General features: G+C 40.2%; 1 protein-coding gene across 8 annotated transcripts in view; it reads right to left on the reverse strand.

Annotated features, from left to right (window-relative positions):
• The window catches only part of BTBD9 (BTB domain containing 9), a 431,840-nt gene that overhangs the window by 112,485 nt on the left and 305,223 nt on the right, over positions 1–14,132 (reverse strand). For all 8 annotated transcript variants that reach the window (XM_053913937.2, XM_053913938.2, XM_053913936.2 and 5 more), the window contains one exon: positions 3,521–3,710. In XM_053913937.2, the coding sequence (XP_053769912.1) occupies positions 3,521–3,710 (190 nt within the window). The remainder of the gene's footprint in view (positions 1–3,520; positions 3,711–14,132) is intronic.

The raw sequence follows: 14,132 nt of genomic DNA on the forward strand, positions 1-14,132 counted from the left end.
GGAGGAAATGGTTTCTGTGGATGAAAATGGACAGAGATGAAAACAAATAGTTTTTTTATCCATAAAATACCTATGTCCTCTCATAGGAATAAAGATGTAGTGATGGAGATAATTTGCATCTGAGATCTTTGCCTTTGTAGTCATCATCTACAAGGAGATCTGAGACCCTAAAGCCGATGTGCCAGGTCTCCGGGATTGGCAGTTCTCCCGTTGAGATGGGAAAGTGTCGGGTCACGCAGCTTTGTAGTGCTCGCCCTCAGGTGTTGATTCAGAATCACTGGGCTTCTTCCAACAGAGTGACGAGGAAAGCAAGTCAGTCATCAGAAGCAATAGAAACTGTAGGTCAAATGTCACTGACTAATCAGCCTGTCATTGGTCAATTACCCATCCCCCGAAGAAGTGCCACCGATCTACGTTCCCATCAATAAACATCTATCTGGGCGCATCAGCTGTTGCTAATCATGGCCCGTCAAGACATCCGGCACCATCCACAGGCACTGGTGGTTAAGAAATCCTCTCCCTTCCTTCCTAATCATGTCACAGAAGAGGCAAATGCAGTCCCTGACAACATAATGTGAGTCTCACAGAGACTGTCTCTCCGAGCGCTCAGCCCGTCGCACCGGGCTTCAACTGCATGGATTTTCACACTGCAGAAACAACAGCAGAGCTGAGGGAGTCGGAGGCTTCACACTGCGCTGATACGCAATTCTGCCTTCGGTTCTGCTCATGCCCCTCTGCCCTCCTCTGAGTCAGAGGAAGAAAAATCGAAGAGACAATTTTAATTCCACATTTAAAGAAAAACAAATGGGCACTGTTCTCTCTTGCCTTAAGCCCTAATCACACCTTTTTCTGGAGTCAGGTTCAACCTCTCTGATGCTTTGACTAGAGCTGGAGGCCAAGGGAGCCTTGTCACATGTGCAGCCCATTTGCCTCTGCGGTGTCACTCTGGCAAAGACCTCATGAGGACCCTGTTGAATCTAAAATTCTAGATCTCCTACTGCACCCACTGTAATTTCCCCTTCTGTCTTGACAGACTACTTCATCTGACAAGGGACGTTCATTCTGAGTTGCCACAGGCTTTATGTATCAGGTGAGGCTGGGAAGAGGCAGAAGTAAACAGTGACACACATAGGACATATGCTCCTGTAGGAAATATATACAGAGTGTAAGAAATCACTGAAGAGGAGTGTCTAAATCAGCCCAGGAGATGATGGAAGGTTAAAGAAGCATTCCCAAAGGAGTGGAGTCTCGAAGGGGGAAAAAGAGCCAGGTAAAAACCAGACAATGAGAAAGCAGTGTGCGTCACAAGCAATGAGAACTGCATGTTCAAAGAGTTGAAGGCTTGAGGGTAACAGGGGGTGACAGGTGTGCAAAACTGCAAGCAGGTGGAAAGGCTGAGACAGGACGAGTAGGGTGGGTGGAGAAATGCGAGTCAGGCCAGATGGACAGAAACCAAGTCTGGTGATTCTTAAGTGCTTTTGTCTGAACTGTCTCCTGAAGGCAAATAGTAGCCCCAATCTTCTTAGGAAGGGGCTTGACTGCATCGGATTTGTGGTAACAGGTGGGAGATAGTTGCTGGCGGGGAGGGAAGGGCTAGGTGAAAGTCTGAAGAGCAGGTAGAGGGGAGAAGCTACAAAGGCGCAACTCTGGTGACAGCAGTGGGATGGTGACGACAGGACCTTACAGATGACGGGTTGAGGGGCAGGTGAGGGAGAGGAGGACATTTGGAAAGACTCCCATGTTTCCGGCTCAGGTGATGGATAGAGAGAGGGGTATGAGACAACTTGAACAGGGGAAGGGAAGGATAACGGAATCCATTTCTGGACTGAGATGCACATGGACCACTGTTAGGTGGGGGAAGGGGCTGGGGTACCAGCAGATAGAATGCAAGGAACATTAAAAGAGAGCGAGCAGAGCCGCTAAGCTGCCAGTTTGCTTACATCTTCATAGGCAAGAAGACCAGTCTTCAAATTAGAAATGGCAGAACAAACACAATAAAAAGAAAGCTGAAGCCCCAAATAGGTGAAGTGAAAGAAAAAGAGTATCTAGTCAATTTAAATGATTTCAGGTCTCCTGGCTCAGATGAGTTACACCACAAGCCTGCTGAAAGAAATTGCAGATGTAATCTCAGAGACACGACTGGTAATCTTCAAGAAATTGTGGAGAATATAAAGAGTGCCAGTGACAAGAGAAGGACAACTGTTCCCCAGATTTTTAAAGAGAAGAGGGATAGATTGTAATGAGAAATATTCAGATAAGTCGCATACCACCTATGACAAAAATTCTAGAATGGCTTATAAAATGGGTGGCTTGTGAACACTTCAGTTACTGCATGCAGCTGAGAAAAGGGAAGGAGGGACTGTTGATTGCTACGGGGCGGAAGCTTAGTTGTACCGGTAGTTTGTCCAGACACACCATGGCTTGTCTCTCTCCCCTTCCTAAGCACAAAGTGGGTTGTCTGGTCTGCAGTATAAACTTCAGACTTTTCTACCCGTGATTTGTTATCTATGGTACTCGGACTGTATAAGCCCTTTCTGAAAAAAAAGTTGACGATTTAAATGAAGAAATCCACAGTCTGAATTCTCCAAGAAATCCACCATCACTTACCAGGGTACTTCTAGGAACTGACAAGCAGCAATAAACTTCGTGATTATTAGCCTAAACATAAATTAACCTTTGCCTATTAGGATCCTACTACCTTATTTTTCTGTGCTGTTTCTCTTTTTATATATACTGACTTCAAAACGAGAACAGGAAAAAAACAAAGCAAATGTGGTAAAAGGATGATGGGGGGAAGGCAGCCATATCCCACCAACATCTCTTATCATGGCAGCTAAGATATAATGTAAAATATCTTACCTAATACTATATATGTACACACACACACACACACACATATATATATAATACGCCATTAGTCAATCTTTCAGAGAGCTTCTTAGGACATTAAAAAAATAAAGGCAGCCTACTTAAGACCCAGATGGCTCTTGAACTGAAAGTATATTCTCTAGGGGACGTCACCAGTCTCACGTTTTAAAATTATATGACCCTGTAAATCAAGCAATATAGAGTTAAAGTTCCTTTCTTAAAACAAAATTAAGACAACAACTAAAAACCAGACACGAAGATCATTACAAAGATTTTTTAGAAACAGGTCTCCTACACAGTTCTGCTTGGTTCCTATGTGAAATCATTTATTAAAGGTGCAGATGATTTTTGATTCTATATAACCTGTCCTGACATTATACTATAAGGCCCTAAGCAGGGAGTTATAAACCCAGGGAGAGGCCTCTATTCTAGTTTCCCCACAAGTCTAATTTTGGTGCATCTCCCCACCAGAGAACCCAAACAAGCACTTTAAATCCCTTTGTCCCCCTCTTCCCACCCTTTACGTGACAATTTAGAGCAAAGAACAGAAGAGCGTCTTCACTGAAGGTACTGGGACCATCACTGCTCCAAAGTATCACTTGCGCACATATCTTCCATTTTACAAGTGACAAATGAAAAAGAAGCTTCTTACCGTATTGACCCGATCATGTACGGCTGTGCCAGCTGCACCACAATCGCACCACTCCCTAGCTGATGACACGTGTAGCCAGAATCCCAGTCATAATTCTTGGTGTCCCCGTTCAGCAAGGCATTTCGGCTCCGACTGACTCCTTCGATCACACTGGCACAGTCAGCAATCGTTGCAACATTCTCCATAGGAACTGGGAATCCAACACAAGATTCAGCATCAGGATAAGAGACGCCAAATGTATCCCAATAGTGTGCAATGGAAAAAATGAACATCTATCTCAAATCAATGACAAAAGGAAAACTAGAACATCTCGATTATCTCAAGATCTGAACACATTTTTCATGCCAAATAGCTTTTTTTTTTTAAAAAAAAGTTGAACCTAAGGTTGGGATAAAGCAACAACATGTAGCAATTAACCCTAAAGAATTTCATTATAAAGAAACATAATGCCCTCCAAAATATAAAATGAACAAAAACATTGCAAATATCACTACAATAGGAAACTACGCAGTAACTGATATTAACGAACCACAGCTATATACAAATAGATGAATCAAAAAACACAATGGTGAACAAAAAAAAAGCAAGTCACAGAAAAAAACAGAGTATGAGTTCATTTATACAAAGTTTTTAAAAAGGCAAAAGTAAAAATATACTTTGTTTAGAGACACATACGTAAATGTAAAACTAAAAATGAAATCCAGGGAATTTTTATACAAAATTGAGGATAATTTGTTTAGGAAGGGGGAGAAGAAATCTTGGAGAGGCTTGAAAAGTACTGGTCTTGTTCTGTTCTTAAGCTAGGTGGTAGGTACATGGCACTGGTTTTATTAGTATTCTCTTAACTGTACTTATTTATTACACTTAAACATTTGCTTACAGAAAGATTATACACACATGCACACGTGTGTATCTGCATTTACTATTTTAGAATTCATAAAGCAGGAAAGTGATCCAGGTTATGGCACCAATCCCTTTTCAGAATATACAGTTGCCCTTAGCCATGATTCGTTCCCTTTTTTGTTTACTATTTCATGAATTTTATTTTATTTTTTAAAGATTTTATTTAATTATTTTTAGAGAGAGGGGAAGGGAGGGAGAGAGAGAACATCCATGTGCGGTTACCTCTCACACGCACCCTACTGGGTACGTGGCCCGCAACCCAGGCATGTGCCCTGACTGGGAATCGAACTGGCGACCCTTTGGTTTGCAGGCAGGCACTTCAACCCACTGAACCACACCAGCCAGCGCTATGACATGCATTTTGTGCTCTTCTCTTTGTTTGCAAACTGCTGTATTTTCAAACATTGGCTCTTTTTATTTATTCATTCATTCATTTATATTTTATTGTATTTGTTCCATTACCATTTATCCCACTTACGCCGTCTTCTACCTCCACCTATTTCCCCTCCCCTACACAATCCCAGTGTTTTGATCCTGGGTTTCTCTCTATATGTCAAAGCCGTACCAACCTATTCATTTACAAAAATCAAGGGCTTCCACAAAATGATAGCTATTCAAAAATAACGTAGATTTTCTAAACACTGAGAAGAGAATGATAAAAGGTGAGGGCCTTTTACATCGTTGGGACATTTTCTGTGCATTTACTAGTACTGGATTTTTCCTTTACACATTTAGGTTATTTAACCCAAATCTACAATTAACCCTAGCTACTATATCCAAGATGTTTAGCTTATTTTACATTAATTTTAAAAGAGATCAGGGAAAAAATAAAATTTCTCATTAGGTCTGTCCAGAAAAAGTCCAGTCATTACTAATATAACAAGGACGGTTTGCATGATATCGATGTAACATGGCAGTTAAGGAGAGTGGACTGGAATGCACATGCGTGAACAATGATGCCTTCACTGTACCAGCCAGTGGGGGTGGTAATCGCTGTTGAGTGAGCATGTGTTCTGTGTGGCCATTGCATTCAAAATGACTAGGTAGAGCAATGAATCTGCATCACATTTTGGCTTAAGCTTGAACATTCCTCTGCGGAAACTACTCAGATGATTCGAAGGTTGCAGCTGTTGGCAACTGGTGATTGGCAGCTTTATCACAACGACGCACTTGCTCATGCATCACGTCTCCTGCAGAGTTTTTGGTGAAACATCAAATCACCCAGGTGACTCAGCCCCACTCCAGCCCAGATTTGGCGCCCTGAGACTTCTGGCTTTTCCCAAAACTAAATCCACCTTTGAAAGGGAAGAGATTTCAGACCATTGATCAGATTCAGGAAAATACAATGGGGAAGCTGATGGCAACTGGGAAAACTGTGTGAGGTCCTAAGGTGCCTGCTTTGAAGGGGACTGAGGCACCATTGTCCTATGTACAACGTTTCTTGTATCTTGTATCTTCTTCAATAAACGTCTTTATTTTTTGAATTACACGGCTGGATACTTTCTGGACAGCCCTTTGCTACTGTACTTTTCAGCATAATATTATACTCTTTGAAAAGAGAGAGGGTGAGCAGTATTACCACTGTGCCAAAACGTTTCTAACTTTGAAATGACGCCGAGTGAATAACCTTACATGGATCTTCACGCAACGCATTTGTTCCCCAAAGTTGGGCGTGCCTGCACGTGAGCCCTCATCTCACAGACCTTCTCTAACGGCTCTGCTCTCAGCAGATGCGGGCAGCCATCCACAGATAAAGGGAGGAAGGGAAGGCGGAAGGAAGAGAGGCCAGGTTTTCTGTTGATGAATCTCCTGACTATGAAGCTTAACTCCAAGGCAAAAAGCAAAAACACGGATGAAATATCCTGTTAGGACAGTTTCCTGATGGAGAGGAGGCATACAGAGAAGCTCCTCATGACTTTCAAAAGAGACAGATGAAGAACTACATTTAGAGGCTAATTCCTGATGGAAAAGAGGAAGTATTCTGTGATTTGGAAGAGAGAACTTAAGGAAGGGACACAAGATGCACAGTAAATTGAGCCGAAACATAAAATAATCCTGTAGGTAACTTGGGCTACAGTAACAGCTCCCACTCTCTTAGCTCTTAACATAGCACATGTTTATTCTTGGCCTTCCCAATGTATTCATTGACAATCAGCTTAGTGGCTGTGCTCATTGTATCACTCAGGGACCCAGCTACGAGAGGCTTTGTATTAATGTGCGATTCCTCCATCACAGTAGCAGTGAGAAGAGAGTGAGCTGGACACTGGCTTTTAAAACTGTTCCTCCAAAGTACCACACACTTGACTCACATTTGGTTGACTAAGGTAAGCCATAGGCCCTTATCTAAATTCAAAGGAGGTGGGAAAACGTGACCCTGCTGTGTGCCCAGGAGAAGAAAGGGAATGTTTTGTGAACAATATTAACATTTACCACCAACATTAAACCAGGATGAAGGAATATACAATAGATAAATCTAGTTCATTCTAGTGTAAAGAATACTTAAAATATTTCAGTGTGTAAATATACAAGTATTTATATATCTGGTCTCCTGCTAAGGGACATTCAGGTTATCATTCTTGTCTTTGTGATTACAAACAAAAGTGTTTCCTTGTGTACATGGGTAAGGGTTTCTTCAAGGAATACACACACACACACACACACACACTCATGGCTATGAGTTAACCTTCCATTTGCCAAATTATTCACCGAAGTGGTTGGAAAAATTACATACTCAACTCAGTGCTCCTCCTCACCATCTCTTGGTAACTTTAGACAGAGGAGTGTGACATATCTCAATGTGGCTTTAGTTTTTGTGTTTTTGTTAGATAAAATATTTTTATCTTTTTTCTCCCTATAGAATCATTCTCCACTTCTTATCTGTAAACTGTCTTTATCTTTTGTCTGTTTTTGAATTGTCTTTCTAACTGATTTGCAGAATGCTACTGTTTTGTTGGTTAATATACTGAGTTGAAATATTTAATATTTTCCTTTGTGATTGATTTGTGCTTTCCCTTTATTTATAAATTCTTTCCTACCTTGAATTTATTTTTATCAATAAAAATATTTTCCTATATTTTCTTCTAAAAGTTCTCTAATTTTGCTTTTCCCATTTGGTTACTTAATTTATTTAGGAGTTTTGGTATGCGGTGAAATAGAAATCTACTTCCACTTTTTACTCATAAGGTTAGTCAATTTCCCCAGCACCATTTAATGAACAGCCCCCCCCAATTTATGTTGCTTACTCATACATAATCTTCATATGTATTTGTGGCTCTTTTTAAGATGTGCAGTTTATTTCACTGATTTGCCTAGTTTTGTGCCTGTACGATGCTGTTTTAATCACCATAATTTTATAGTAATCTTAAAATCTGATACAATGAACATCTCTCCTCACCACTCCCCTCATCCTTTTCTTTTCCTAAATTTTCTTGAATATTCTTGGCCCTTTTAGGAAAATTTTCCTTTTAAGTTTTTAAATACACTAGCTTATTAAAATGTTCACAGAACGTCTTCTTTTTATTCCAAATATTTTTATTTGTACCTTTTCTTTCTTTTTTGATTGGTTCTATACAGGTTTGTGTACTTTATTAGTGTTTTCAAAGAACCAACTTTTGGTTTTGTTGATTCTTTATTTCCTACTTCACTAAATGTTTATTATTTCTTCCTTCTATTCCTTTGCAATTACTCTATTTCTTTAACTACTTGAAGTGAATACTTAGCTCATTAATCTTTCTTCTTTTCAAATATATGTGTTTAAAGGCAATATTTTACCTCCAAGTCCTGATTTATCTTTATTTTTCCGTTTTGACATGAGAGTATTTTGAAGGGTACTACTGGTCAGGTATCGTGTAGAATGTCCCTCAGTCTGGGTTTGTCTGGTGTTGCATTTTAACAATTGATCACTTCTGCCCTGATCAATATGGTTTGGCGGGCTGGAGTGTCACCCTGTAACCAAAACCTTGTGGGTTCAATTCCCATTTGGGGCACATTCCTAGGTTGTGGGTTCGATCCCAGTCCTGGAGCAGGTGTATACTGGGATGTGTGTGATCCTGGGCCCAGGCAGTGATCCCAGCCCAGAGCACATGGGAGGCAACCAATCAATGTTTCTCTCTCACATTGATGCTTCTCTCTCTCCTTTCGTCTCTCCCATCCTCTCCCTCTAAGAGCAATGAAAAAAATGTCCTCAGGTGTGGATTAGTGAAAAAAAATTGACCACTTCTAAATATTTTCTAAGTTCATCATGATTTTTTCTTTGACCCCAAAATTTGAATTATTTAAAAGTATGTTTCTACCTTTCCAAAATTCAACTTTTCAAATATAACTTTTCAAGTTGGCTTTTTGTTACAGATTTTAATTACATTGCAATGTGGATAAAAAATAGTGTGGTCTGTATGATACTGACTTTGTAGAATTTGTTGAGACTTGCTTTGTGGCCCAGCACATGGTTAATTCTTACTGATATTTTACGTGTGCCTGAAGAGAATGTGTAGCCTCTTATTTGGGAGATACATAGTTCTCCATATATCTATTATACAAAATGTATTAGCTGTATTGTTCAAATCACTTACATCCTTAGTAATTATTGAGAGACGTTTGCTAAAATCTCCCACTATTGACTATAGATTTGTTAATAATTATAATAATTATTGTTGATAATTTTGTTGATTTTTGCTTTATATATTTTGAGACTACACCATTTCACATGTATCCTTTTAAAAGAATATCTTCCCGGTGGACTGACCCTTTCATCATTTGTAGTCTTGTTCTTTATCCCTAATAACGCCTTTGTCCTGGAGTCTATATGGTCTGATGTCACATAACTGCAGGACCTTTTTCTGGCTGCTATTTCCTTAGTACTACTCTACTTTCCACATTTCTGGGCTCTTGTAAATAACATAGAACTAGATTTTTTAAAAATGCAGTGCTTTTTTAACTGGCAGGTTTATATGAGTTACACTAATTGTTATTACTGATGTCTTTGGATTGACTTTTACTTTCTGTTCACAAGTTTTTTCTTGCTGCTTCCCCACCTCTCTGTTTACTCGGGTCCTGTTTTCTGATGGAGCGAGTTCTCCTTACCTCCTCATCAGCTACTTCTACTGATTCGATTTGAAAGTTATATATTTCTACTCTTTTACTAAATTTTAGGTATGCACACCACGCTTAACAATGCCTAAAATTAAAATTCACATATGCCCTTTTCTTGAACAATATAAAAGACCTGAACAGTTTTTAATACACATCACCTGCCTTCTAGCTTATTATTATTTAACATTTTAGTTCCATCTTGCTTTATATTCTGTACATCAATTATTATTATTTCATCCAGTCAAAACTTATTTACTCACATTCACCAATTTATTCACCATTACTTTTTTATATAGTCCTTTCTTCTTGGCTCAGCTTCCTTCTTTCTAAGAAACATTTCATGTCATTAGTATTCAGCAGTCTTTGTTTAAAAGTGTATTTTGCCACCACTCTCATAAAATAGGTTAATTGGGTATAAAAATTCTATGTGAAAAGCTGCTTTTTCCCTCAGCACTTTGAAGATATCACTCCATAGTCTGCTGGCTTCTACTGTTATGGCTGTTCGAGTCTGCTACCCTCTGCTGCAATTGTTAGTTTCTCTGCAGTTAATACAGCAAGGCTTTCTCTCTGGTTTTGGTGTTTTGCAACTTTACTATGCTGTAGTTAGATGTAGATTAAATTTATCCTGCTCAGGACTGAATATGAACATTTATGACTTTATCGAGTCTGGATAATTTTGGCCATTATTTGTTTGGGTTTTGATTCTCCTTCATTTTCTGTTTTTTTCTTCTTTAGAATTCCTTTTAGAACTCTATTGTAACTTTTCATTTCATCCTCCATGTTTCTTAACCATACTTTCATTTTTTCCCTTCTTTACCTCTTTTTTGAAGCATTCTGGGTAATTTCTTAAAATTCTCTTTAGGTATGTCTAAGCCGCCCACTGAAGTATTAAAACTTCACTACTAAGCAAAAACTCTACAGCACTTAAAATAAATGAACTAGAGCTCCGTGCATCAACAAAGCTCAATTTCACACAGGAAGCTGTTTAAGAAGAGCAAGTCAGAGAGACACAGAGTATGTTTCCATTTTTACTGGGTAGTGGCACACACCTATGTGGTGAACTTGGACAGAAAAGCTAGGAAAGAGTAAACACTGACATTCCGAAGAACAGTTACCTCCGGATAGGAAGACAGTGGGAATGTGAGTGGGGGAGGGACAAACAGAAGGGCTTTAAACGTTCAGTAGTGTTTCATTTCTAAAGCTGGGTAGTGAACAGGAGTGTGTTCCTGGCTTCCGAACTTTACATATATGTTCCTCACATTCTTTCCAGCATATGGAATATTTTTAAAACAGTCTCACACATTTTAACACTGTTGTTATGAAACCCAGAACGATGGCAAGCCTCTGAGAAGATAGAATCTTCTATGACGACTTGGAACACTGATATCCTCTGTAGCATCCACTAGGTCTTATGAGTTATCTTTGCTGACGCTCCCTGAATTTGTCAAATTCCACCTACCCTACGTTACAGCTTCACAATTTTATTCCTAGATAATCTGATTTTAACTAATGGCCAATTAGCATGGCAGCATCAGGGACTATCACAAAATCATAGCGGATATAGTTTCAAGTTCTTTGGGAAAACAAGTCTAGGGTAAGTACTCAGCACTCCTTTTCTCAGGACACATAGTGAGTTTATTTTTATATGTATGTGTGTGAATGCGTACACACACACACACACATATTTTATTGTTCAAGTACACTTGTCTCTATTTTCCCGCCACCACTTTCCCCTGCCCCACCCTCGCTCCTTCCCCCCTTTGGCTTTGTCCATGGGTCCTTTGTACCTGTTCCTTGACAAAGTGGGTTTATTAAAGAAGATTCTTTTAGTCTCTAACATTTTCTCTAAGCAAAACTACTTTAGTAACATCACATTCTGACCCTCTGGAATCTTGAGGTGGTCTCACATATGTGCTAAATTAAATACTTTTGCCTTCTTAACAAGGAACCCTATGTCAGTGTGCTGGAGAATAGCATCCCATGATTTCTACTTTGATTTTGACATAATTACTCATTAATGTTTACTAGTCAAAATTTGGGTCTACAAAGTGTGCCCAGTACAGACATGTTTCAACATACACACACAGAGATGGACTTTATCAGTGAAGTCTACCCCAAGCCCAACATTTCCTTCCAAGAAATGGCTTTTGCTAGAACCCTACTAGCAACCTGATAAACAACTGTGTCTACTTCATAAGATACGAAATCAAAAGATTACCATTTTTCTTAATTCTCATGCCTGTTTTTTGATAATCAGTCAAATTAACAGCAAAATGACCAAATGATGCCAACAAGTGGAAGGAAGAGGACAGGGACTTGGGCACAAACCCAGTACATAAGAATCTTCCGTAAATGCCCAAGATGAGACCATCACTCCGGGAGCGTACCAATCCAATTCTTAATATCCAAATCAGTACTTCAACTTGATCTAACCTGATAATCAGAGATTCAGTGTGTGCGTTTCCTAAGGGCAGGAAATTTTATTTCTCTTCCTCACTGCTGTACTCCTAACTGCCAAGAAACAGTGCCTAGTGTATAGCAGGGATTGAGTAAGTATTTGCTGAATGAATGAACCACAGCTGGAAAAGGATGCCTATGTAGGCTCTGGTACTTAACCTTGCTTAACATAGTTCCTTACCAAAGATAAAACATCTAAAATTTACTGAATAAAGCAGGAAAAGTTGCTTTCTCAGTGCAAGTTTTCTTAGAAAAGTAAAGTATAATCAGTCTTTGGGTCTTGACCTAAACATTAGAAAGAAGGCCGCTATGCCCCCTGTGGGAGAGCTGCTCCGGAAGCATTACGTACGCCCTCGGCTTTCTCAGCTTCTCCCCTAACGGTCTACCCCTCCTACAGAAAGTGTGGTCGCCCCCGGTAGACTGAAACATCCTGGGACGAAGGAACCATTTGGGGGAGTTCAGGCAAGAGAGGGGGGTGTATAGAATGATGTGGTACCTGAGGGGTGAGCCACAGTCACAGGACGGGAGTTCTCGAGGAACAGGTCTGTCTGGACCATAGCTGCTGGGTTTGCTGACATGCAGAGGCCACTCCCTCCATTTCAGCAGTAAAGAATTCTGTTACTAATTCTTCTTCGTAGAAACACAAACCTCTGCCTGCCTGGTTGGAGTGCCTGTTCATTACTCAATGGTCTGAGTAAGTTCTATGGTCTTCTTCACAGGGAAAAATTAGAGTGATTCTGACTGCGATGCACAGAAGGTGTCACACTGGTTTTCTTCCCAGAGGGGCTGAGCCACTCCCCATTTGAATGTTCATTACCGTCTTTCATATGTGTCTGATAAATTTATTAAAAACACCATCTGGATAGGACTCCGCTTTGTGCTGTATTTCCAGTTTTCCCATTTCCTCCCTTGTCCCACTGGAATTTCTGCCCCAATCTCTGTCACTTTGTTTACAAAACCACACTGCCAAAATCCGGCATCTTGTGTCTGTCTCCTTCTGGTGCTTCTCTGCCATCCTTCAGTACATACCTATCACAATAGCCTGTGCTATGAGCAAAAGGCAAAGGGGAACTGCCTGGGCAGAAATTACTTTTCCTCCTCCGTGCACAGAGCAGTTCTGCTCAACAAATTAAATTTGCTGCTTCTGAATGCAAAAGTTGCATATGAACAAAGTGCATACATTTTGCGAGTGTATGAATGTTGGGACGATTCAGACTGTGGGGACCTGCAGAAAAAGTGATCTGAAAACACTTTCACTGTTCTTCGTTCTTACGCAGCGCCAGGGTGGCCAACAGCTTGCCAGTCAATTGAATTCAGGACTAATACATTTTTGAAAGGCAGCGTTACTTCATGAGGACATGACCTGAGGGCCACTTGTACCGGCTATATATAAAGATAAGATTGACATGTTATTTAACTGTCTCCAGAGATCACCTTTGAGAGGTGGGGAAAACAAACTCGGTGAAAATTTTTAAAAATGAAATAGCACTTGGCACTTGCAGGGGACCATCACCTTCACTACTTCCCGCCTGTTTTCATTACACAATGGTTTCTAACCGCACAGTGGTTCATGCAGCAGACAAGTACTTAACAGCTTCAGCATAAACTCTTCTCTACTGCCACCGATTTTCAGAGATACAAAGTATTTCTTTCAAAAAGACAACTCAGGCTACCAGCTGAAGGTCACACAGATATATTCTCCTACAGACCCACACTTTTTTTTGTTGTTGTTCCAAAGAGGGATTCACCCTAGGGGCGCATCAAGAGGCCTACATGGGAACTTGTCGCTGGCCAGGCAGGCTTCCAACCCAACTGCAGTCCACCCTCCGACAAGCAGTCTACAGGAACAAACACCCGCAGCTGCTATGTCTGAACAGCTGTAGCAGAACAATAGGGAATTAGAGCACAAGCTCATCTTTCTTGGAAACTATCAAAAGCTACAAAAATGTATTCTACAAACACTGGCACTAAGTTACATTAATTCTTCGTTTTATCTATCAGGTTAAAAAAATCACTTTTCAATCATATCTTACATCACATCGCTGAAGAAAAACCTTTTAAACTTTTCCTTCCCCATTCCTTCCTCAAATTTTCCTAGTTCCCAGCTCTGTGTGAAGGCTGCTTCCTAACCCAATTTCAAGGATTCGGTCCGGAGCACCTCTCT

The sequence above is a fragment of the Desmodus rotundus genome, chromosome 11, assembly GCF_022682495.2.
Source record: "Desmodus rotundus isolate HL8 chromosome 11, HLdesRot8A.1, whole genome shotgun sequence".
Classification (NCBI taxonomy): Eukaryota; Metazoa; Chordata; class Mammalia; order Chiroptera; family Phyllostomidae; genus Desmodus; species Desmodus rotundus.